The sequence below is a fragment of the Hemicordylus capensis genome, chromosome 12 (assembly GCF_027244095.1).
Source record: "Hemicordylus capensis ecotype Gifberg chromosome 12, rHemCap1.1.pri, whole genome shotgun sequence".
NCBI lineage: Eukaryota > Metazoa > Chordata > Lepidosauria > Squamata > Cordylidae > Hemicordylus > Hemicordylus capensis.
This window is the reverse complement of record NC_069668.1, coordinates 3,985,389-4,007,809: the sequence shown is the minus strand read 5'-3', so window position 1 is coordinate 4,007,809 and position 22,421 is coordinate 3,985,389. Positions and strand designations below refer to the sequence as shown.

The 22,421-nt window shown below is 55.4% G+C and overlaps 1 protein-coding gene across 3 annotated transcripts in view; it reads left to right on the top strand.

Annotated features, from left to right (window-relative positions):
* Nucleotides 1–20,392, top strand: part of HIP1 (huntingtin interacting protein 1) — a 65,040-nt gene extending 44,648 nt beyond the window's left edge. For all 3 annotated transcript variants that reach the window (XM_053274685.1, XM_053274686.1, XM_053274687.1), the window contains 20 exons: nucleotides 2,005–2,102; nucleotides 3,458–3,530; nucleotides 3,784–3,967; nucleotides 4,137–4,225; nucleotides 5,185–5,301; nucleotides 5,416–5,517; nucleotides 6,092–6,286; nucleotides 7,334–7,481; nucleotides 9,267–9,353; nucleotides 10,217–10,324; nucleotides 10,734–10,870; nucleotides 11,882–11,992; nucleotides 12,453–12,511; nucleotides 13,477–13,570; nucleotides 14,384–14,484; nucleotides 14,590–14,695; nucleotides 15,590–15,713; nucleotides 16,898–16,959; nucleotides 17,066–17,177; nucleotides 17,522–20,392. In XM_053274685.1, the coding sequence (XP_053130660.1) occupies nucleotides 2,005–2,102; nucleotides 3,458–3,530; nucleotides 3,784–3,967; nucleotides 4,137–4,225; nucleotides 5,185–5,301; nucleotides 5,416–5,517; nucleotides 6,092–6,286; nucleotides 7,334–7,481; nucleotides 9,267–9,353; nucleotides 10,217–10,324; nucleotides 10,734–10,870; nucleotides 11,882–11,992; nucleotides 12,453–12,511; nucleotides 13,477–13,570; nucleotides 14,384–14,484; nucleotides 14,590–14,695; nucleotides 15,590–15,713; nucleotides 16,898–16,959; nucleotides 17,066–17,177; nucleotides 17,522–17,541 (2,127 nt within the window). In that variant the 3' untranslated portion in view covers nucleotides 17,542–20,392. The remainder of the gene's footprint in view (nucleotides 1–2,004; nucleotides 2,103–3,457; nucleotides 3,531–3,783; nucleotides 3,968–4,136; nucleotides 4,226–5,184; nucleotides 5,302–5,415; nucleotides 5,518–6,091; nucleotides 6,287–7,333; nucleotides 7,482–9,266; nucleotides 9,354–10,216; nucleotides 10,325–10,733; nucleotides 10,871–11,881; nucleotides 11,993–12,452; nucleotides 12,512–13,476; nucleotides 13,571–14,383; nucleotides 14,485–14,589; nucleotides 14,696–15,589; nucleotides 15,714–16,897; nucleotides 16,960–17,065; nucleotides 17,178–17,521) is intronic.
* The last annotated feature ends 2,029 nt before the right edge of the window (nucleotides 20,393–22,421 follow it).

Sequence of the window (22,421 nt, the reverse complement as noted above, 5' to 3'; positions counted from 1 at the left end):
CTTCAAAAATTCCCAAAAAATCAGCCCTTTGTCCAATCCCCCGTAAATTGGGGTGGTAGCCTCCACCCATTAGGCACTACCACCCCACCCCACTATTCTGCCCCAGGCCCCAATTTCTGCCCCAATCTGCCCCAAAGACACGAAAACTTCAGAAATTTCCCAAAAATCAGCCCTTTGCCCTATCCCCCTGAAATTGGGGTGGTAGCCTGCACCCATTAGGCACTATCACCCCACCCCACTCTTTTTGCCCAGATCCCATTCTATGCCCCCGAACTGCCCCAAAGTCACTAAAACTTCAAAAAAATCCCCCCAAATCGGTCATGAGCCGAATCACCTGAATTTTTCGGCCCCGAAATTCGGGTGATTTGGCTCGGCCCCGAAAAATATCGGGGGACATCGAGGGTGATTCGGTTCGGCCCCGAATCACCCAAAATTGCTCATTTTGGGCACAGATCGATCTGTGCCCGAAATTTTTTGCACATCCCTAGTCTTTAAATCAGGGATTCTCAGCGTTGGGTCCCCAGATGTTCTTGGACTTCAACTCCCATAATCCTCAGCCCCAGGGGCCTTTGGTTGGGGATTATGGGAGTTGAAGTCCAATAACATCTGGGGACCCAACGTTGAGAATCCCTGTTTAAATAACCCCCTCCCCAAATAAAAATGCACTGCTGGTCAAAAACCAGCACACCTCCCCTTCTCCTTGATGTCCTGCTTGCAGGCGATTTGGGCTGTCATCAGGGGCTTCTGCAGTTTCTGTGGCTCTCGTGCCCAATGGCGCTGACTTCTGTAGAAAGTGTCCCCGTCTTGGATCGAACCATGGGCAGGGTGGGCTCTTCCCCACATCCCACCAGTTGGTCCTCCTGCCGTGAGCAGAAGTAAATAATCTTTTAAGACGTCTTGAGTTACACCTTGGGATGCCCAACCTTTGCTAACTAGGCCAAGAGCTACCTTTCAGGGTGGTGACGCTCTTTGTATTAAGCACGGGGAGAGCCGCTGGCCCTGTCCAGCCCCAACACAGCATCCCTCCAGCGGCTGTGAGCCCTTTGGGGTGGAAGAATAATCTCTTTCATTTTTCCGAGTCAACTGCTTGGTGAAGTTTTTTGTTGAAAAGCCGTATAGAAAGCAATTGATTGATTAAGTGTTGTCAAGTCGGTGTTGACTCTTAACAACAACATAGATAGATTCTCTCCAATAGTACTGCATTTACCTGAATCCATTTATCTATGGAACTCCTTGCCACGGGATGTGGTGAAGGCCACCAGCTTGGATGGCTTTAAAAGGGGCTTAGACAGATTCATGGAGGAGAGGTCTATCAATGGCTACTAGTCTGGTGGCTGTGGGCCACCTCCAGCCTCAGAGGCACGATGCCTCTCAATCCAGTTGTAGGGGAGCAACAGCAGGAGAAAGGGCCTGCCCCTTTCAACAACTGCCTGTGGGCTCCTCAGAGGTGGTCCACTGTGTGAAACAAGATGCAAGATGCCTCTGAATCCCAGTTGCAGGGGAGCAACAGCAGGAGAGCGGGCATGCACATACCTCTTGCCTGTGGGCTTCTCAGAGGCCTCTGGTGGGCCACTGTGGGAAACAGGATGCTGGACTAGATGGTCAAACCCTGGTCAACCAGGGTCAAAATGGGCTAAAAAAAAGGGACTAAAATGGACTAAATGGCCAACCCCTCCTGTATTCTACCCAAGAGAACCACAGGGCTCTGTGGGCACCACGAGTCAACTCCGACTTGACGGCACAACCTTCTCTTCCCTTCCCTTGCTCAGTTAGCAGGGGTAGTCCTAAATTCAGAGTTCTCTTTCTTTTGGGTGAATACAGGTATAACCTGTATTACAGGTTATAATACAGGTATACAGGTATAGCCTGCATGTAACCTGTGTTTTTTAAGGGGAGGGGGGTTCATCCTAAATTCAGAGCCGTGTTGTATTTGGGTAAATCCATGTCTCTGCATGCATGTGTTGAGCCTGGCGTTCAACTGGCCTCCTCCATCTTGTCTTCCAGAGTCTCTTTGACAACAAGTTCGACGACCTCTTTGGCAGCGCGTTCAGCAACGACCCTTTCAACTTCAACAACCAGAACGGGATGAGCAAAGACGACAAGTGAGTGGCAGTCCCCACCTGGGATAGCAGGGGGCGGCATTAGGACCAGAAGCTGCCGTGGACTGAGTCCGACCACTGGTCCAGCGAACTCAGGATTGTCTACCCAGACTGGCAGCAGCTTCTCCAAGGTTCCAGGCAGGGGTCTCTCTCAGTTCTATCTTGGAGACGCTGCCAGGGAGCGGATTTGGGACCTTCTGCATGCAAACAGGCAGCAGCTCTTCCCAGAGTGGATTCCCCATCTCTTCAGGGGAATAACTTGCCGTGCTCACAGATGTAGTTACCCATCCAAATGCAAACCAGGGAGGACCCTGCTTAGCAATGTGTGCAATTCATGCTTGCACGTTCTTAGAAGCATATGGGGTGTGCGACCCTGTGTCAAATGACTCTTGACCCGAGAGCTCCTCCTCCCGGTGGACCCCACCAAGGTGGAAGGTGGCGTATGCACTGTCCCGTCAGGCTGTTGGGAGTCTACTTTTCTTTGGCCCAGAATTTGGATTACTTTTTCCAGCACTTGTAGAAGATCAGCCCAGGCTCTCCTGCCTGCACGCCCCCTCAAGCAGGACTGCAGAACTGGGGCCCTCCAGCTGACTACAACTCCCATCATCCCCCATCCTCAGGGGCCAGTAGGGCTTATGGGAGTTGGCCGAAGTTGTGCAGCCGTGCCCTTTGGGGATGGGGCCAGAGCTGAGTGAGTCTCTGTTTTGCCTGCAGAAGGTCCCCGGTTCAGTCCCTGGCAGCATCTCCAGGTCGGACTGGGAAAGACTCCCCTCGGAAACCTTGGAGTGACGCTGCCAGTCAGTGTAGACAATCCTGAGCTCGCTGGACCCTTGGCAGTTTTCTGTGAGAGGCAGGGAGGCCTTGGGGGGGCAGCAAAGCAGAGAGCTTCCCTTTCCCGTCTCCACTGTCCTGGACTTGAGAAGTCCGGCCTTCTTCCCAGAACCGAACCAACGTTTATAGACCGCTTTTTGACAGAAGTCCCTGGAGTGGTTTACGGAGAGAAAGCAATACATGAATAAGATGGCTCCCTGTCCTCAAAGGGCTCACAGTCTATAGGGAAACGTAAGGGCGGCACCAGCAGGGGTCACTGGACGGATGCTGTGCTGGGGATGGATAGGGCCAGTTGCTCTCCCCCTGCTCAATGGAAGAGAGTCACCACTTTAAAAGGTGCAAGAAGGCAAGGGGGACAAGACAGCCTCAAGCGTGCCGCCTCCCTGTTCCGCAGGGGCTGCAGGGTTTCCAGCTTCTCTCCTCGTCCCCTCTCTGGTCTGTTGCTGCACGAATTTAAGTTGAGGCACCTGGACCAGCTGGCCAACATCCCCATCTCTCTCTCTCTGTCTCTCTCTCCCGGCTTCCAGGGACCAGCTAATTGAGCAGCTCCAGAGGGAGATCGGTGACCTCAAGGAGGAGCTGAAGAACTTCAAGGCCGAGGTGAATGCAAGACCCACGTTGCTGACGGGCATCCCGGCTGCCTTCGTTGAGCCAGGGGGTGCCAGGCTGGCCTGAGCGACTCATGGCTGCTGTCGGGGCCAAGTTTGGCTCCGGTGAAAAGGGAGATTTGCAAGTGGTGGCGTTTTCCTAACCCTGTGGCTGGGGTGCCCTAAAACCTGGGGCAAAGCCGGGGGACACGTTTCCGGCACCGCGAGTCCTCTAAGTCCTGCCTCCCGGACCGTGTGACCCACAGAGCCATCGCCTGGTGGTGCAGCTGAAGGGGCGGATCAGCGAGTTGGAGGCGGAGCTGGCTGAGCAGCTGCACCTGAAGCAGCAGGCCCTGGACGAGAGCGACTTCCTGCGCACGGAGCTGGACGAGCTGAAGAAGCGGCACGAGGACACGGAGAAGGCCCAGCGCAGCCTGACAGAGATCGAGCGTGAGTGGCGGAGGGGGAGAGGGCCGCCTATGCCCAGCCTCTCCCATTGAGGGAGGTGGTGGTGGGTGGCAGGGTTGCTTTCCGTGTTCTTGTGGCTTTTCCTGTTGGAATCACTCATCGGAATCATTCGTCGGAATCACCTGTCCTACCTTGTCTGTTTCTGTCGCAGGGAAAGCGCAGGCGACAGAGCAGCGGTACACCAAGTTGAAGGAAAAGTACAGCGAGCTCGTGCAGAACCACGCGGACCTCCTGCGCAAGGTAGCACTCTCCTTCCCTCACCTTTGCTGGAGTGTCCGCCGCTCCTTTGCAATGAGATGCCCCAACTTCCGGGCCTGTGGGCACAGTGCCGATTCAGTGGTGGTTTTAATATGCCTCCCACACTAGGAATCGCAAACCTTTTCCAGGGCCCCCGTGTTTTCCCTGTGGAATTGTGTAGTCCACGTTGGGTGCGTTCACTTCGATCTCGAATGTTTTAATGTTTGAGATGATTTTGATTGTTCATTGATGTTTGAAATGATTTTAATTCTAAACCCGCCCAGAGAAGCAAGTTTTGGGCAGTATAGGAATATTTTAAATTAATACATAAATAAAAATAATGAAAACCTTTGTGTGAGGGTGGGGCTGTCGCTCAGTGGCTTTGCATTCAGGGGGTCCCAAGTTGAAAAAATTGGAGATCCAGCCACAGGAGAAGATCCTTTGCCAGATGGACCAGTGGTCCAACTTGGTATAAGGCAGCTTCCATCTGCTTGGCATGCAGAAGGTCCCCGGTTCACTCCCTGGCAGCATCTCCAGGTAGGGCTGGGAAAGACCCCTGCCTGAAACCTTGGAGGAGCTGCTGCCAGTTAGCATAGACCAGGCCTGCTCAACTTTGCCCCCCCCCCAAAGCTGTTTTTGGCCTACAGCTCCCATAATCCCCGGCCATGGTCATCAGTAGCCAGGGATTATGGGAACTGTAGGCCAACATCTGCAGGCGGGCCGGAGCTGAGCAGCCCTGGCGTAGCCAATACTGATGGGCCAATGGTCTGACTCGGTATAAGTCAGCCGCTTCTGTTCCTATCCTGCGACTGGGGTGGAGTCGGTTAGTGGGGCCAGTTTGGGGTTTTGAGGCTGCATCGGAAGGTGGGGCAGCGGACTGCCCCTTCTCTGGCCGGCGAAGTCTGCAGGGCTGACGGCTTGTGCTCCCCAACGCGCTTGCCTTCCTGCTCTTGGTCCCTCAGAATGCGGAGGTCACCAAGCAGGTCACGGCGGCCAGGCAGGTCCAAGGAGATGTGGAGCGGGACAAGAAGGAGCTGGAGGACTCCTTCCACCGGCTGAGCGAGCAGGCCCAGCGGAAGGTGAGCGGGGAGGGAAGGCGGTGGGGGCCGAGGGGGGACGCTGTGGGCCACGCCTGTGGTTGGCTGGGAAGAGGGACTGAGCCTCCCGGGGTGTCCCCTTGGCCCTCTCTGCAGACCCAGGAGCAGGCCGACATCCTGGAGGCCCTGCGGAGGGAGCTGGTTGCCAGCAAGCAGGAGCTGCAGGTCCTCCGGAGCGCCGCCGAGTCCAGCGCGCAGGTGAGACCCTCCTGCCCCGCGTCCGGCTCGGAGCCGTTCGGCAGCATCTTTGAGGCGGCCTCTCCCTGCCTGCCTGGTTCCCTGCAGCTGTGGGGGGGCGGTCTTGGGTGCCCACCTTTGCCACCACCTCACGGGCATTTCACTGGCTGCTGAGCGGCAGAAAGGACCGCAAGGACCGCAGTGATGGGGCGGGGGTGAATCGGAGATGGGCTGTGGAGGGGTGAGAGGGCAGGCTGAAGTACAGCCCGTGGGTCCCCTCAGGAAAGAGGGAGGGGGCTCTGGGTGGTGTCTGCTGCAGATAGGGCCATCCTGAGGGGGGCTCGGGGCCATGGGAGGGGGCGTGGGGCCCTGACAGTAAGCAGGCATGCAGAGATGCTGGCCCTGATGGCACAGAGATCCCTGCCTGGCACTGCCTCTATCTGCCCACCCCTATGGGCATCTGTGCCCACAAATCCTAAACATATAGGGCAGGGAGGGAACCCTAACTGGCTCAGAAGCCCTATTCCCTTCTCTCTCTCTCTCTCTCTCTCTCTCTCTCTCTCTCTCTCTCTGTGCCACCATCTCTCCCGGCTAGTCCGAAGTGGAGCACAGCGCCCAGTTGGCCGGCCTGCAGGAGGAGAGGGCTTCCCTGGCCAGCGCAGTGGCCCAGCGTGAGCAGCAGATGGCCGCGTTGCAGGCCGAAGTGCAGCAGCTGAAGGCCACCCTGGAGAGGGAGAAGCAGGAGGGCGGCCAGGCGGTGGAGGAGTTGCAGAGCCGCCTGGGGGAAGAGGTACGCTTGGCCCGCTCAGGGTGGGAGGCCTGCCCGTGTGGGCGTCTGTCCCGGGGAGGGCGGCTGAGGGAGACGGCCCAGAGTGCAGCTCCCTGGCCCAAGCAGGACCCTAGGGCCCCTTGAATCCAGCCGGCCCCAGCGGGGCAACGTCCTGCCCTGAGTGCTGGGAGTTAAGGGTATATCGGGGCACCAGTGTCTTTGTACCTGGAATGTAGGAAGCTGACCTTTTACAGCTCTGACTGGCAGCACCGGCTGCCGGGGTTTGAACTGGGGGTCTTCTGCCTGCGTGCAGATGCTCTACCACCAAGCTGCGGCCCCTTCCTCATCATAGGAAGCTGCCTTCTACTGAGTCAGACCCTTGTTCCCTCTACCTCAGTTTTGTCTGTACTGACTGGCAGCAGTTCTCCAGAGTTTCAGGCAGAATCTCTCCCAGCCCTGTCTTGGAGATGCTGCCAGGGATTGAAGGCAGGGACCTTCTGCACGCGGGCAGATGCTCTGCCACCGAGCTGCAGCCCCACCCCCCCAGAAAAGGCTGTGCTGCACAGAAGAACGCAGGAATCTGCCTTATACTGAGTCAGGACATTAGTCCATCGAGCTCAGTCTTGCCTGCTCTGGCCGGCAGCGGCTCTCCACCGCCCTATCAAGGGTTGACTTCTTGCTGCTCTGCCATTGAGCGGCGAGGGGACTGTCTTAGGGTGCTCACATGGAGTCCCCCATCTGAATGCAAACCAGGGTGGACGCCGTTTAGCAAATGGGACAATTCTTACTTGCTCCCATGAGGAATGAGGAAACAAAACAGCCACTACTCTGGTTCCCTGAACAGTGTCCGGAGCAATGGGAATTTCGGAGTCCAGAAAGCGGAGGTTTTCCCTCATCGCCAAAGATGGCCAGGGGCTCCTAGCAATGGCAGCTGGCCTTGCTCCCTTGAAAGGGAAGGCTTTGACCAGGGGTTCCCAAGTGGGGTTCCTTCAGGTGTTGCTGAACTACAACTCCCAGAATCCTCAGCCACACACACTCACCCTCTCTCTCTCCCTCCCCCTGCCCCAGGAGAGCAACCGTCAGGCCTTCCAGCAGCAACTCCTCGACAAGCAGTTTGCCCTCCTGCAGTCTGCCCTGGGGGAGGCCGAGCAGATGGTACGGGACGCCCTGAACCGACTTGACGACCCCGCTCACGTCAGCTGCACCAGTTCGGCAGGTCAGTAGGCCGGACGGGCTCTCCGTCCTCCCTGGAGGGTCCAAGTGGTCCAAAGCCCGCTCGTGGTCTCTTGTGGTTTGGGTTATTTGATGGATGCCTCAGTAAGTGAAACTCTTGAAGCACCTTTAAAGAGTTGAAAAAAGGAAAAGGGAAAAAGAAGCAGCCCCTGTGTAGTGAAGGTATGGTGTTAGTCCTCATGATTCCCGAGGAAAAGCCTTTTACTATTTAACGAGGGTGGGTTGTAGGACAAAGCCAGGCGCGAGGAGAGAGTCCCTTCTTGAGGCCAAAGAACTTCTTTAGGGGTGATACATGTCCACGTCACATACTCCCTGTTTGTTGAAAATAAGACAATTGAGGTACCTTCCAAACCAAAACAGATTGCATCAGTCCCAAGCAATAAAATGATACAAATGTGAGATAATGGAATACAGCTCAATAAAGCGGGAGAGAGGACACCACTTCCTGTTCTTCAAAAGCAGGGGCGAATAAAACAGTTCCCCCAGTGCCTAAAACTCGGAAGAGCCGGTGTGCATCTCCTCACTGCTGCAGGTCGGCTCACCTGGTGCTTTCCCAGACAGCCGTGGGTTTTCTGCGAGGCTTCACTGCGAGTTCAAAGTGGCCCCCTAAAACTGATGCAAAAAGTGTGTGGTTTTTTTAAACTGTAGATATAAAACAGGCTACACTCTAATGCCCGATGGCAAGCCCAAGTTGTGTGTGAAGTGCTCCCTGATAGCTTGCAGGGACTTTGGGGTAAATTTGGCCGATATGTGAACGCACCCCTCCAGTCCGGAGGAGATGCAAACGAAAAGCCAAGTGTGAAGAACTTCCTGGAGAAGGACCTCAGTAACTGGACATGGGGGAGCAGTTGGTTCTTGGGAGACCCTGGTCCTGAGCCACAGAATGTATGGAATAAGAGAAGTCAGTAGTGCAGTATACAGAAATGTAATGTTTTCATTAATTAATGTTCATAATATCATAATACACCAGTCTAAATAGGAAAAAAATTCATCACGCAGGATGAATACCAAAGCTTTAACAAGAAAGTTCTCCACAGTAACCTGCGAGTGTGGCTACATTTGGAAACCTCTTTATTTATGCCAGCAATTATACATTGTGTATTTGTGTATTAGGCTTATTTATTTATTTATTTACATTTTATTTCCGGCTCTTCCTCCAAGGAGCCCAGAAGCAGTGTACGACTTGCTTAGGTTTCTCCTCACAAACAACCCTGTGAAGTAGGTTAGGCTGAGATTTTCTACCTACAGTGGTAACCTACTAATGGTTGATTTGGATGATTATTCAGTGAATTTTTGCCTATTAAGATTCACATCAAATCAAATTTATTATTACGGTCCATGACCAAGAAAACAAGGAGTAAAAACAATACAATACAATAAAAATATACAACCTCAAAAGAATAAATTAGATAAATCTGAGTCGCAAGGACGGAAAGGTCATACACAGCTAAGTTTATCTCGTCTCCTTTGACATGCTGCAGCACAAAATCATGCCATCCTCTCTGTAACCTCCGCATGGCGATCCATTAAAAAATAAGAAACATCATAATCATCAGAATAACCCAGTTTGTCTTTTAAAAGAGGTTCTATCCACATAGGGTGAATGGTCCTATAAAAGGCACAGCAAACGGTGTCTAAAACCCACTCTGAAATAAGAAGACTGCAGATGGCATCTTGTGAATACACATCCGCTTACATGGCCCAGTCGTGGGAGGAGTTCTCACTTCCTTTCCTCCTTTTCCTTCCCTTTCTCTGTGGGGCTGTACAGATTATCTTCTGTCCCGGACACAGGCGGCAGCTGAGAGCACGGAGCGGCTCCAGGAGGCACGCGGCCAATATCTTTCTGACCAGTCAGGTGAGAGGCCCACGGCTATAGGGCCCCTGTCCAGGCAACCTCCAGCTTGTATCGGCCAGGGTGAAAGACCACGAGGAACTTGACCTCACGAATCACGGGATCCTTTGGCCAATGACATTTCATGAGCCTAGAATTAGTTTATGTTTCACCTTTAAACCCCGCTCTTCCTCCAAGGCGCCTAGAGCGTGCTACATGGTTATATTTATCCTCCCAACGACTCTGTGCAGTAGGTTAGACCGAGACAGAAGCGACTGGCCGTAGGGTCACGCAGTGAGTTCCATGGCTGAACGGGGAATTTGAACTTGGATCTCTCCAGGCCCAGTCCATTGCTCTAACCCAGGGCTGTAGACCTCTCGCTGTGTTTGGGCTACAGCTTCTGTCATTCCGAGCCATGATGGCCAACAGTCGGGGATTATTATTTATTATTATTTATTTGTTGGATTTCTATACCACCCTTCCAAAAATGGCTCAGGGCGGTTTACACAGAGAAATAATAAAAAAATAAGATGGCTCCCTGTCCCCAAAGGGCTCACCGTCTAAAAAGAAACATAAGACAGACACCAGCAACAGTCACCGGAGGTACTGTGTTGGAGGCAGATAGGGCCAGTTGCTCTCCCCCTGCTAAATAAAAGAGAATTACTACATTAAAAGGTGCCTCTTTGTCAAGTTAGCAGGGGTTTATGGAAGCTGAAGTCCAGCATCTCTAGGGGGGCTGAAATTGTGCTCTAAACACTATATCCCACTGGCTTTCTTTCTCTCCCTCCACTCGTGCTCCAGATTGACCTCTCCTGGGGGTTTGGATTGCAGAACAAGAGACTGGTTGGTGCTCTCTGGACTCTCTCTCTCTCTTTGTTTGCCCCTAGACGTGAGTGGTTTGTTGTCCTCCGTGGCCTCCTTTGCCCATCTGATCGGGGACACCATCCTGCAAGCTAGTGCCACCTCGCACATGGCCCCCATGGAGCCTGCTGACCGTAAGTGGAGAGGAGAGGAGAGCTGGTCCGGTGGTCGCAAGCGTGACTTGTCTCCTTAGCTAAGCAGGGTCTGCCCTGGTTGCATCTGAATGGGAGACTACATGTGTCAGCACTGTAAAAGATTCCCCTCGGGATGGAGCCGCTCTGGGAAGAGCAGCTAGGTCCCAAGTCCCCTTCCCGGCAGCATCTCCAAGATGAGGCAGAGAGAGACTCCTGCCTGCAGCCTTGGAGAAGCCGCTGCCAGTCTGTGAAGACAATACTGAGCTAGATAGACCAATGGTCTGACTCAGTATATGTCTGCTTCTGATGTTCCTAAGAATACTCTTCCAATGGAGGGCTACAGAGGAGGGACATGGGCCTCTCGGATCAGAGGGCTGAGTGTGGCCTTTTCCCCTTGGTGTGTTCCCAGTGCTGTTAGAGGCCTGCAGGCACTGTGGGGGCGAGACCCTGAGCTACTTGGGGGCCCTGAAGGACAAGGCTTCTCTAGAAAGCGCCGACTGCACTGCCGTCAGGGACTGCCTTGGCCGGATCACTGCGATTGGAGAGGTGAGCCCTGGCGGGGAGACCTCGGTGGCTTGGGAGGGCAGGAGGCGTTTCGGCGGGGGCGGGGCCCGTCCGAGCCGGGAGTTCACCAAGGAGACCACTTTGTGAGCCTGTAACAATACACAAGCCAACTGGGGCAGGTGGTACCATCTGGGGTGGGGTCGGGGACAGGGGACAAATGCTCGTTGTGGTTTGTTGTTTTTTTGACAAGGTCTAGGATACTGAGCTAGACGGACCAAGGGTCTGATGGTATATGGCAGCTTCCGATGTAAAAATATAGGAAGCTGCCATATACTGAGTCAGACCTTTGGTCCTTCTAGCTCAGGATTGTCAGCTCTGACTGGCAGCAGCTCTCCAAGGTTTCAGGCAGGAGTCTCTCCCAGCCCTACCTGGAGTTGCTGCCAGGGAGGGAACCTGAGACGTTCTCCATGCTGAGCAGATGCGCTGCCACTGAGTTACGGCCCCATACCACTCTGCACCCTGGGAAATGGAAAAGAGATGGTCTCATGGCAAGACGTTCAGCCTTCACTGTGTCTTCTCACGCTCTTCTTGTCCTGACCGTTGGTCCTGCTGCTGCCAGCTTCGCAGTGGTGTTTTAAAAGGTTCAAAAACCCAAAAGCGACTGTATAGACTGTTACAAAGTGTTGACAGAGGAAATGAAAATCCTACAAAGATGACCCTATGGAGGGAGTACAATTTGTTCATTGTGTTACCCTGACTCTTTCCTCCGTGCAAGAATGACCCTAATTTGACCCTAATGGTTGGGGATAAAAAACGGGCAATCACATCGGGAAAGCTTGTAAGTGCAAGAATGCCATCGCCTCTTTTCCATCTCTGGAGTGGCTGACATTGCCAAGAATCACAACGAGCATCCATGCCCTGAGATGGTACCCATGGCTAACATTTATGGGCCTAGTTCATGTACTATGGTGTGCCAGCTCCACAAAGCCCCTGCGGAGAAAGGATTCTCTGTAGCTTGGGAGTGGGAATTAACCCGCCCCCCCCGTGTTTCAGGAGCTGCGCCCCAAAGGCCTGGACATCAAGCAGGAGGAACTGGGGGACTTGGTGGACAAGGAGATGGCGGCCACAGCAGCCGCCATCGAGGCAGCAGGAACCAGGATTGAGGTGAGAGAGGGGAGAAGTGTTGGCCTTCTCGGTGTTAGGGATGGGCACGGAATTTGCACGACTCGATTCGGATTCGATTTGAATTCCAATTGATTTGGAACCATTGAACCGAGTGGAGATTTGTTCAAATCGATTCGATTTCGCCCCAATTTGATTCAACTTCGGGCGACTTCAAATCGATTCAAACGAATCTCCACTCTGTCCAGCGGTTCCAAATTGAATCGATTCGGCTCCCAACCGATTCATGCGACTACCGTGCGCCTCCCTGGTTGGTGTGATGGGTGTCCTTTCTGGTGCAGCTTGAGGGTCTCGGAGTCCAACTTCAGCTCTGTGACAGGTGGGGGCTGGTCCGTGGGTTTGCGTCGCAGTGGCACTGACATTTCCTCTCTGTTTCTTGAGCGAATTGGTTGTACCCGTGGCAGCTTTGACATTCCTCCTTTCCCCTCTCCTCCTCCACTAGGAGATGCTGAGCAAGTCGCAGGCTGGGGACACGGGCGTCCAACTCGAGGTCAACAAGAGGTTGGTATCAAGGGCTGCGCCAGCCGCGTTCAAGCCCTGGCCCCCCACCTGCAGCTTCTCTGTAAAGGAGGCAGTCGCTAGCAAGCTAGAGCCAGGGAGGTGGGGAATCCATGGGTTCAGCTCCCCGTGGCACACAAGACGGGCTGGCCTGCTCCGGTGCTCTTGCCTTTACGCACCGCTGGCGGCCAAAAGGCTCTTGCAGCAACACTGTGGCATCAATGTGGGGAGAGGATTTAAGCCCCTCCTCCAGCCCCCTAGCCCTTCCGGACATAGGAAGCTGCCGTCTGCTGAATCCGACCGCTGGTCCGTCTAGCCCAACATTGCTTACACGGACTGGCAGGGCCTCCTCCGAGTCTGTGTTTCCGTCAGAGTAGAGATATGCCTTTTCCGACGTCAGAAAGGGTGCCGAGGAGAGGAGAGCTGGTCTTGTGGTCGCAAGCATGACTGGTCCCCTTAGCTAAGCAGGGTCTGCCCTGGTTGCACATGAATGGGAGACTACCTGTGTGAGCACGGGAAGAGATTCCCCTCAGCAGATGGAGCCACTCTGGAAAGAGCATCTAGGTTGCTGGTTCCCCTCCCTGGCAGCATCTCCAAGATCGGGCTGAGAGAGAGTCCTGCCTGCAACCTCGGAGAAGCCGCTGCCAGTCTGGGTAGACAATACTGAGCTAGATAGACCGATGGTCTGACTCAGGAGATGGCAGCTTCCTATGTCCCAGCCTTTCGGGGACTTGCTGTTTTAGCTCTTTTTAAAATATTTGTGGTACTCGGTGCCCTCCCCAGAGTGGAGCTTTTCTTAGGCAAAAGGCTCCTGCTTTCTGCCCTGCTCCGTTGCCCTGGCTGACGTGCCCTCCTCCCCTGAACGCAGAGCTCCCCCTATCCAAGAAGGTGGGGCGGGGGCCTCTGGGATCTCAGGACGGGGCGCCTCGGTTGGGGCCGAATGCTGACACGGCATTGGCATCTTGCAGGATTCTGGGCTCCTGTACTGGCTTAATGCAGGCCATCCAGGTGCTGGTGCTGGCTTCCAAGGACCTCCAGCGAGAGATTGTGGAGAGCGGAAGGGTGAGTGCTGCGCAGGTCCCTGGGGCTTCCCATCAGGCGGCGGGGCTGCTGGCCGGAGGGAGCTGCGACTCGGTGGCCAGCCTGCTAACTTGGCCAAGAGGCACCTTTTAACGTGGTGATTCTCCTTATTTATTTAGCGGGGGGGGAGCACCTGGCCCTCTCCGTCCCCAGCACAGCATCCCTCCAGTGGCTGTTGCTGGTGTCTGTGTTCTGTTTCTTTTTAGATTGTGGGCTCTTTGGGGACAGGGAGCCATCTTATTTGTTTGTTATTTCTCTGTGTAAACCACCCTGAGCCATTTTTGGAAGGGCAGCGGTATAGAAATCAAATAAATAATAATAATAATAATAATAATTGTGCTGGAAGACCTCTGAGCAGTGTTTCCTGGGACAGGGACTCCCAAATGCTGTTGACTACAACTCCCGGCATCAGCAGCCGAAGGCCATTGCTGCTGGGGATGCTGGGAGTTGTGGTCAGCGGTGGCGGAGAATCCCTGTGAATCCAACATTGACCTGCATGCTCTGTCATGTGATAGGAAGGCCTGGGGAAAACCTGTGGGGGGGGGGAAACTGGCTTTTCCCCTTTCCCCCTCCCCCAGAAAAAGACCAGTTCTTTGCGGGGGGGAGAGGCAAAAAACAATTCCCCCCCAGTTTCCCCCGCTGGCCTTCATATCTCTAGGTCTGACACTGGGTGCTGAGCTCCTGGTGGCAGCTGTGGGAGACAGCTGGGCCCGGGGGGGCAGGTGCCTGGGGGTGTCGAGATTGAGCGGCTTCCTGGGCGGGCGATACCCAGCTCTCCCTCCTCGTCTCCTCTAGGGAGCAGCCTCTCCAAAGGAATTTTATGCCCGGAATTCCCGCTGGACCGAGGGGCTGATTTCTGCCTCCAAGGCCGTCGGCTGGGGAGCTACAGTGATGGTGTAAGTGATGGCGGCGTGGGCGGGCAGCTGGGAGAGACCACGTGGGGCCTGTGGCTTGTGGCCGCAGAGGAGGGACCCACCCGGCCTGTGTCCGTCTTTCCCTAGAGATGCGGCCGACCTGGTGGTGCAAGGCAAAGGCAAGTTTGAAGAGCTGATGGTCTGCTCCCACGAAATTGCCGCAAGCACCGCCCAGCTCGTGGCCGCGTCCAAGGTGGGCTGCTTCCTCTGAACGCCATGCGGCTTTCTCACGCCACCCTTGGGCTGGTGGAGCTCGGGGCCAGCCGGTGTGGCTTTAAATGTCCTTACTGGGCCACGGGGGGCTGCATTATGCCGAGTCCGAACATTGACCCGTCTAGCTCGGTGCGCTAGACTCTGACTGGCAGTGGCGCTCTGAGGTTCCAGGCAGGAGATTCTCCCTGCCCTAGATGCTCTCTACACAAGGATCAAAAAGAGCCATGACTGGGGGTTGATGGAGCTGCAGTTGTGAGCATGAATGGTGCCCGTGAGCACGGTCTGCTGTAAGATGCTCCCCTTGTGGGATGGGGCCGGCTGTTGCCTGGTGACAGAGCCCCTGCTCCCTGGTTCACTCCCTGGCAGCATTTGCAGGTAAGGCTGGGCAAGACCGCTGCCCTGAAACCTTGGAGAGCAGCTGCCAGTCAGGGTAGATGAGACTGAGCTAGCTGGACTGATGGTCTGACTCAGTAGGCAGCAGCTTCCTGTGTGTCTCTGGAAAGGTCGCTTGGGTATTTTCGAAGCTCTAGAAGGCTCTCACTTGTATAAAGCTCCTAAAAATGGGGGACGGGGTTGTGGGGTGAAGAGCAGGGAAGCAATGGGGACTTTGGGGGGTGAAGTGCTTTCATGGGCTTTTGGAAATGGTTGTTTTCTGGGCGGAGTGTGGCTCTTTCGTACCCCGTGGTGGTTGGGGACAGCTTTGTTTCCAGCATATCCCATGTGGGCAGAGGGGGGTCCTGTCTGCTGTTGGGAGAGACACTCCTTGCCCCCCCCGGCTCATAAGCTCTGCCCGTCCTTTGAGGGGTGTGCTGCTGCCCTTCTCCAGGTGTGACCTGCACCGTGCCTGATCCGACTCTTCTGTTGCATCTGGCAGGTGAAAGCGGACAAGGACAGCGCCAACCTCGGCAAGCTGCAGGCGGCCTCTCGGGGAGTCAACCAAGCCACAGCCGGGGTCGTGGCCTCCACGAAATCCTCCAAGCTGCAGATCGAGGAGAAAGGTGCGTTGTTTCCAGGCCGCCACGGGTGGATTTGGGGCGCCCCTTTTCCCCCGCCGGGGCACCTGCTTTGTAAGGGAGAGTGGCAGCGCTCTCTGTTCCTTGCTCTCCGGCCCAGCTGTCAACTCCACATTCGGCGCATGGATCCCAGCTGCCCCTGCGCTTCGGGCGCAGCCGTGCTTGCCAGCCAGCTGGTGAGAAGGCTCACTGGGTTGAAGGGAGGCTTGGAACAGGGACCTACAAATGTAGGATTAGCTTGCTAGCCAGCCCCTATCTATGGTCACCCCCAATCCCCTCTCTTCCCTCTGATACTTTGCTGGCACACCGGCAGAGGTCTAGAGAGAGAACATAGGAAGCTGTCTTATAATGAGTCAGACCATTGGTCCGTCTCGCTGAGTATTGTCTGCATTGACTGGCAGCAGCTCTGCAGGGTTTCAAGTAGGAGTCTTTCCCAGCCCTCCCTGGAGATGCTGCCAGGGATTGAACCGGGGACCCTATGCATACCACTGACCTATGGCCCTATCCTTATAGCTGCACCCACATGTAGTAACCAATGTTCCCTCTTACAGGGATTCCCAGGTGGACTACAACTCCTAGAATCCCCAGCTGCCATCACTTTTGCTTGGGGATTCTGGGAGTTGTAGTCAACAACATCTGGGAATCCCCGTTCGAGGGCACACAGGTAGTCACCCTTCCAAATGGAAACAAAGACTGACCCCTGAGCCAAGGGGGACAGCTCACTAAAAGAAATCGGCAAATGATAACTGGGATAATGTTGGAATATAGGAACATAGGAAGCTGCTGCCTACCGAGTCAGGCCCTTGGTCTATCTAGCCCAGCATTGTCTACACGGACTGGCAGCAGCTCTCCAAGGTTTCCCGGGACCTTGTGCATGCACGCAGATGCTCTGCCCCTGAGTGGGTCTCCTGTCCTTTACACTGGGAGACGGGGATGGCAAGAAACACAAGCAGTTCCCTTCTGCGGCTCAGACAGGATTCCTGCGGTTTCTTAGCTTCTCGGAAATGGCAGGGGAAGTGAGACCCCTGGGGAGGGGATCGGTGTGGGGCTGGGTGTCCTGCTCCCCAGAGGACTGGCGGAAGCTCACTGCTGGCGAGTGGGCTTGGAGATGCCTGGCTGGCGGGGGGGGCGCCTTCAGTGCCAGTAACGTGGGTGATGTCCCCCCGCAGACAGCATGGATTTCTCGGCCATAACGCTGACGCAGATCAAGCGCCAAGAAATGGACTCCCAGGTATGTGGGCGCGGGAGTGGACCGCGGGCCGGGGCGGGGCGGGGACAGGCCTGCCGCGTAGGCGGAGTGGCCGCCGGGCGACAGCCGTCTTTCTCCCCCCGCCCAGGTGCGCGTGTTGGAGCTGGAGAGTCAGCTGCAGAAGGAACGCCAGCGCCTGGGAGAACTCCGCAAGAAGCACTACGAGCTGGCTGGGGTGGCCGAGGGCTGGGACGAGAACGGTGAGTGGCTGGAGCGGGCCCCAGGGAGCCCGTCCTGTCCCGCCCCGTCCTGCATCCTGCTTCACACAGATGGTGGCCCGCCCGATGCCCCTGGGGAGCCCCCAGGCGAGAGCGGAGGGCGCGCCCTCTCCCCTGCAGCTGGGAAGGAGAGGCCTCTGAGGCTGGAGGTGGCCTGTGGCCCTCAGACCTAGCCGCCACTGAGCGGCCTGTCTGTTGAAAGTGGCTCCTGCTTTTGGCCGCTGGGCTACTATGGTCCGCCAAGAGGAGGAACAAAGCTGGTTCAGAGAGCTGTGTCCCGGGACAGAGCCGAGACCGAAGCGTCCGTTCCTCCCTCCCCTCTGCAGGTGCCGATCTTGCTCCCTGAGGAGGCGGCCCAGCGTGAGGCCCTTCTGTTGGCGTGGCTCCTTGTGAGCGTGAGCGAGCGACCGAGTTTGGAACCTACCGCAAAGCCTGTGCTCCCCCAGGGGGACACTCCTCCCTCGGGCCACCCAGACCAGGCCAGGGCCAAGGTGTCCTGCTGGTCAAGAAGGTAGCAGTGGTGGCTGGGAGGGAGGGAGGTGGCTCCCTCTCCAGCAGCAGCAGCTGCAGCAGCAGCATCCATAGCATTGCCCCCCCGTCCCCCCCATAGCCACGAGATGCGTCCACTTTGCACACACAGGCCTTGATACAGCTTTGCAGCATCTTGCCAGAAGTTGGGTCCCCCCCCCCCAATTTTCCATCGTCATTTCCTGGTTTGCACAGCCAATCAGCTGCTGGTTGGCCTTAGTTCTCGCTCCCCCGCCCCCACCTGCCCGTTCTTGCCCTCAGAGCCAAGATGGCGGCAGGAGGTGCTGTTTGTGGTTTGGGGAGGGGGAGTGTCCCCTTTCCCGGAGACCCAAGATGGCCAGTGCAAGGATGGTGGTGTTGAAGGAACTTCTGGGTCTAGAAGCCAAGGTGCCAGTCACGGACCGGCGTGTGCCATCTGTGACTACTTGTTCCGGGAGTTCCAGCCATCTTTGGCCTCTGAAAACCCGCTCGAGGCCACTCAGTGGCTGGCAGGAGACCTTCCTCGGCCAGCTTCCTGGCCCCGCTCTCCACTGCCCACTCGGGTTCCTGCTCCCATTTCTCCACAACAAAGCTGGCCCTTTTCTGCTGCCTCGGAATCGTCCACTGTGTGCTGGGCCAGCCACTCGCAGCTGAGAATCCCGGAGTCGGAGAGCCGTCTGGGGTCCAAGCAGCTGCCTTGGTGTGCTTGGGGGGCTCCAGCTGCCAGCAGGCGGCCCAAACCAGTTGCCTCCTTGCCCCATGGGCACTGTCAGCCAAGCAGAAGCTCTCGAAAGCCCGCTTGGCTCATTGGAAGCGGTTGTGTTGCCCGGCGTGGCTGGCCCCCGGCAGCGAGGGGGGCTCAGAGAACCGAGAAGGCGGCGTTTGGATGCGGTCCTAGAGCTGGCTCCCTTTCCCCCCGCGGCCTTCAGCGACGGCTGCCTCTGGTGCCTCGTGATCACTGTGAGCCTCGAAGGGGAGAAAAGGCCTCACGGCCTGGAAAGCCAAGAGAGGAAGCAGAGCATATCTTGCTGCCCAGAAGGGGAGGCTGGGATTCCAGATGGGTGGAAGGCGGGCAAGGTCTGTCGCCCTGCCTCTTGAAGGAAGGAGGGAGGGCGGGTGGGGAGAAGTGGCACCGGTGCCTTTGAACATGGATGCCGTCTTTCAGCTTTGCTCTGGCTGGACAGGGGCCAGTGGTCCAAGCCCTGTCCCCTGCCATCTGAGCCAAGAGGTGCCGGCCGGTTCACACAGTCTTTCGAATCTAGCTTTAATGTCGGTTACCAGCCTCGGCGTGGTTGTATGAACCCATGCCCTGGTGCATTTATGGTCTGAGACAAATCTAAGGTTTCCGCCTTGTGTGCGAGTCCGCACAGTCGTGCTAGAAGGTCGGCAGCCCACATTAAACCTAGATTTGGACGGTGTTGTGTGAAGCCGGCCATTGAACTGTTCAGAGCTACTCTCTTCTCCCTGCTGCTATGATCAGCCAAGCCACAGAGGGCAATCCGGAGCCGTTGCCCGCTTCTGGTAGGGCAGTGTCAGCTTGTACCCTACGGCTGTGGCTGCTGCATACCTGGGTTGCGAGCTGGGCTGCCCGTATCAGCCATGCCGTGGCTCTGGTATAAGCAAGAGTCAATGCCCCCTGCCACCCCCGGGCAATCCCTGAGGGAAGGGGGTGGCCCCAAGTGGTCCTGTCTAGGGATCCAGGCTCCGTGGAAGAGCTGAGAGGCTGGGTGTTCAACTGGGCCCAGTCTTGGCTGGCAGGTGAGTGTGTCGGGGACGGCGGCCCCACCTTTGAACATGTGAGGACGCTGTTGGCATCTCTTGGCCGTTGTGCCTGTCCCTGGCCAAGCTCTTGCCCTCCAAGTTGCTCCAGGATAAGCCTGCCTGTTGCACACTGCCATTGGCGGGGTGGGAGAGGCAGAGGAACCAGGGTTGGTTTTCCAGCCCGAGTGTCTCCTCCTCCAGACCTGCCCTGCCAGCCTCCTCAGAAAACCTCTCTCTGCTCAGCAGCCTCTCAACTCAGTGCCTGTTACACCCCAGGCCTTCTTGCCACCTGGCTGACAGACGAAGAACCAAATAACCCTCCTCCCTCCGCCAGCTTGAATGAGGCCACACTTGGCTGCCTGCCGCTTTCCGAAGCAACGGGGACGGCCCCGTAGCCACAGCACACGAGGCGGCGGCTCGGAGGAGCGGCAGCGGCTACTCCACCTAGCGCCGAAACTCCCTGGCTCCATCCTTCCAGGGACACCTCCTCCTCCACCCGTGCCCCCAGACTACCTCAGGTTTTCAGGCTCATTGGGCCACACAAGTTGGGGACACAGGAAGAGGACGAGGACAAGCCAGAGAGACTTGTCCCGAAATCTGGAGAGAGGCCATTTTGTTCAAGTCTAGTGACCGTCATTTCCTCGATGCTTGCTCTTTCTTTTCCTTTTTAAAAATTTTTAAACTTTTCCTAAATTTGGGATGAGGGGAGGGGGAGGGGGGTGAACAAACTTCCATTAGAGCAGTTTGACAATAAGTGACTAAAAACTGCTCACCACAGGCTTGGGCCCCCACCAATTGGCCCAAGCAGCCAGCTCTTTTTTTCCAACAGATATTTTAATTATTGTATTAAATACAGGTTTCCCCCCCTTCCTTTGTATAATAAGTTGAGTGTGTGTGTGTTCAATTTTTAAATAAACATTTCAACCCGGTTCTGTTCTTGTGTCCTTGAAAGGTGTAGGTGGGAAGACGAGAGTCACGCGGGATATCATTTCACGGGTTATCTTCTATTGGGATATCATTTCTATCTGCTGTATGAGATCAGATGAGTCCATCAGCACAGATAAAAGACACAGGAAGCCTCCAAAGGTGCAGTGAAGAACAAACATTTGGTTTTACTGTGATACGTCCATTGTTTTCAGAGGATGGATGGTGTTCTTGAGTTGGTTACCCCGTCCACGTGGGCCAGAAGCAGGGCCGGCGCATATGAGGGTTGTGTTACCTCTGAGCAGAGAGGAGAATAATTCTGTATGATTATTTTATTTAAAATAATCTTAGCTGCTCTGCAAGGCAGCTACCTGGAAAGTGAGATAGAAGACCGCTGGATAAACACAATACTGACCAGCGGGGATTCGAACCGGCAACCTCTGGCTTGCTAGTCAAGTCATTTCCCACTACGTCATTAGGGCCGCCGTATTCTGGATTTCCAAATCCAGGTGCCTGATTTGCATATTATGTAAATATGCAAGTTTTGGGTGGTTTAGAAAGATTTTAAATAAATAAATACATAAATAAAATCGGCTTGACAATCGTTCTTGAGCAGAATAGTGACTGCGTGTTTTGCTTCGTAACTCCACTTCTACAAACAACCTTTTTTTCTTTTTAATGAAAGCTGGAATCTGGGTGGGCTAAGCAATCTGGACAAGATGCTTAAAATCCAGGTGAAACCCGGAATTCCGGGGGGTGGGGCAGGCATGGTTGTTACCTGTGAATCTAAGCATTTCATATTGATCTATATGTATTGAGCCTAGTGTTCATGCACACAGTCGCAGCCTCTGTGACTTCTTGGAGCTGGAGAAGGGGTATCAAGGCAGTGTGTGAGCACATATATACAGAACGGGGCCTTCCTGGTTCAACCTGAGAGGGCCCTAAAATTAACTTGAGTGTTGCATTTTTAAAAACTTGGGAGCATGCGTGCACATGCACACGCCTTAGGCAGAACCCTGGTCCTGCGCATGGAGAGACCATTTAACCTGTGGCTGCTCAGTTGGCCTACAACTCCCACAATCCCTGGCTATTGGCCGCTCTGGCTGGGGATTGTGGGAATTGTAGTTCAAAAGCAGCTGGCGGGGGGCTAAGTGGAGCAGGCCTGATATTCTAACCATTAAAAAGAAGGGGGGAAAGCCAGCCTTCTCCCTGAAAATCACCACAGCCCTTATAACCATCACCATGGTGCCTTCCCCCTCCCAATACTATGAAGATACAACCCTAGCCCCATATTATTATTGTTTATTTGATTTATATAGCGCCCTTCCAAAAAAGGCTCGGGGCAGTTTGGAAACCGTATTATCTGCGTGGGTAATGGTGCCTCAAAAGCCTATTAAAGGACCTTCGATGGGCTCCTTCATTCATTCATGGCCTTAGACGGCAATTCCCCACTTGTGCCTGTGTCCACCACCACCCAGCCATGTTTCTTTGGGGAAGGAATAAAGAGAAGAAAAATCAGGTTTCCTTGGTTGCTTTGTACTGTGTGGCCATCCGCCTTATTCTACCAGGGCTGGCCAGGCTGAGTGAGGCCTCCCACGGCTGTTGGACTACAACTCCCATCAGCCCCAGCGGATGGGAGTTGCAGTGGTCAACAGCTGTCGGGGGCTCCTCCTCAGGTGGGCCACTCTGCGGTATTATTCTGACATTGTTCGTTTTCGTGGCGCGTGGTGGTGGGGGGGAGAAAAGGCGGGGAAAGCGAGCCTGCCTCAGGCAGTTCCTTCCTTCCCGCCTTTCCCCCCTCAGGCGCTAGCCAGCCACGCGCTCCGGTCCCTCGCCTTCCCTTTCAGGCGCGAGGCGCGACCACGCCCCCTCTCTTTCGGGTGTGAAGCCACGCCCCTGCTTGTAGGAGCTAATGGCGTGCCAGGACCCTAAAGGCCACGCCCCCTCCGCGACCTGAATTTCAACCTGGTGGCTGCACCACGCCCCCTTCCCAGGTTCTGCGGGTCTCTCCTTCACCTCTCTCCCCCCACCGCC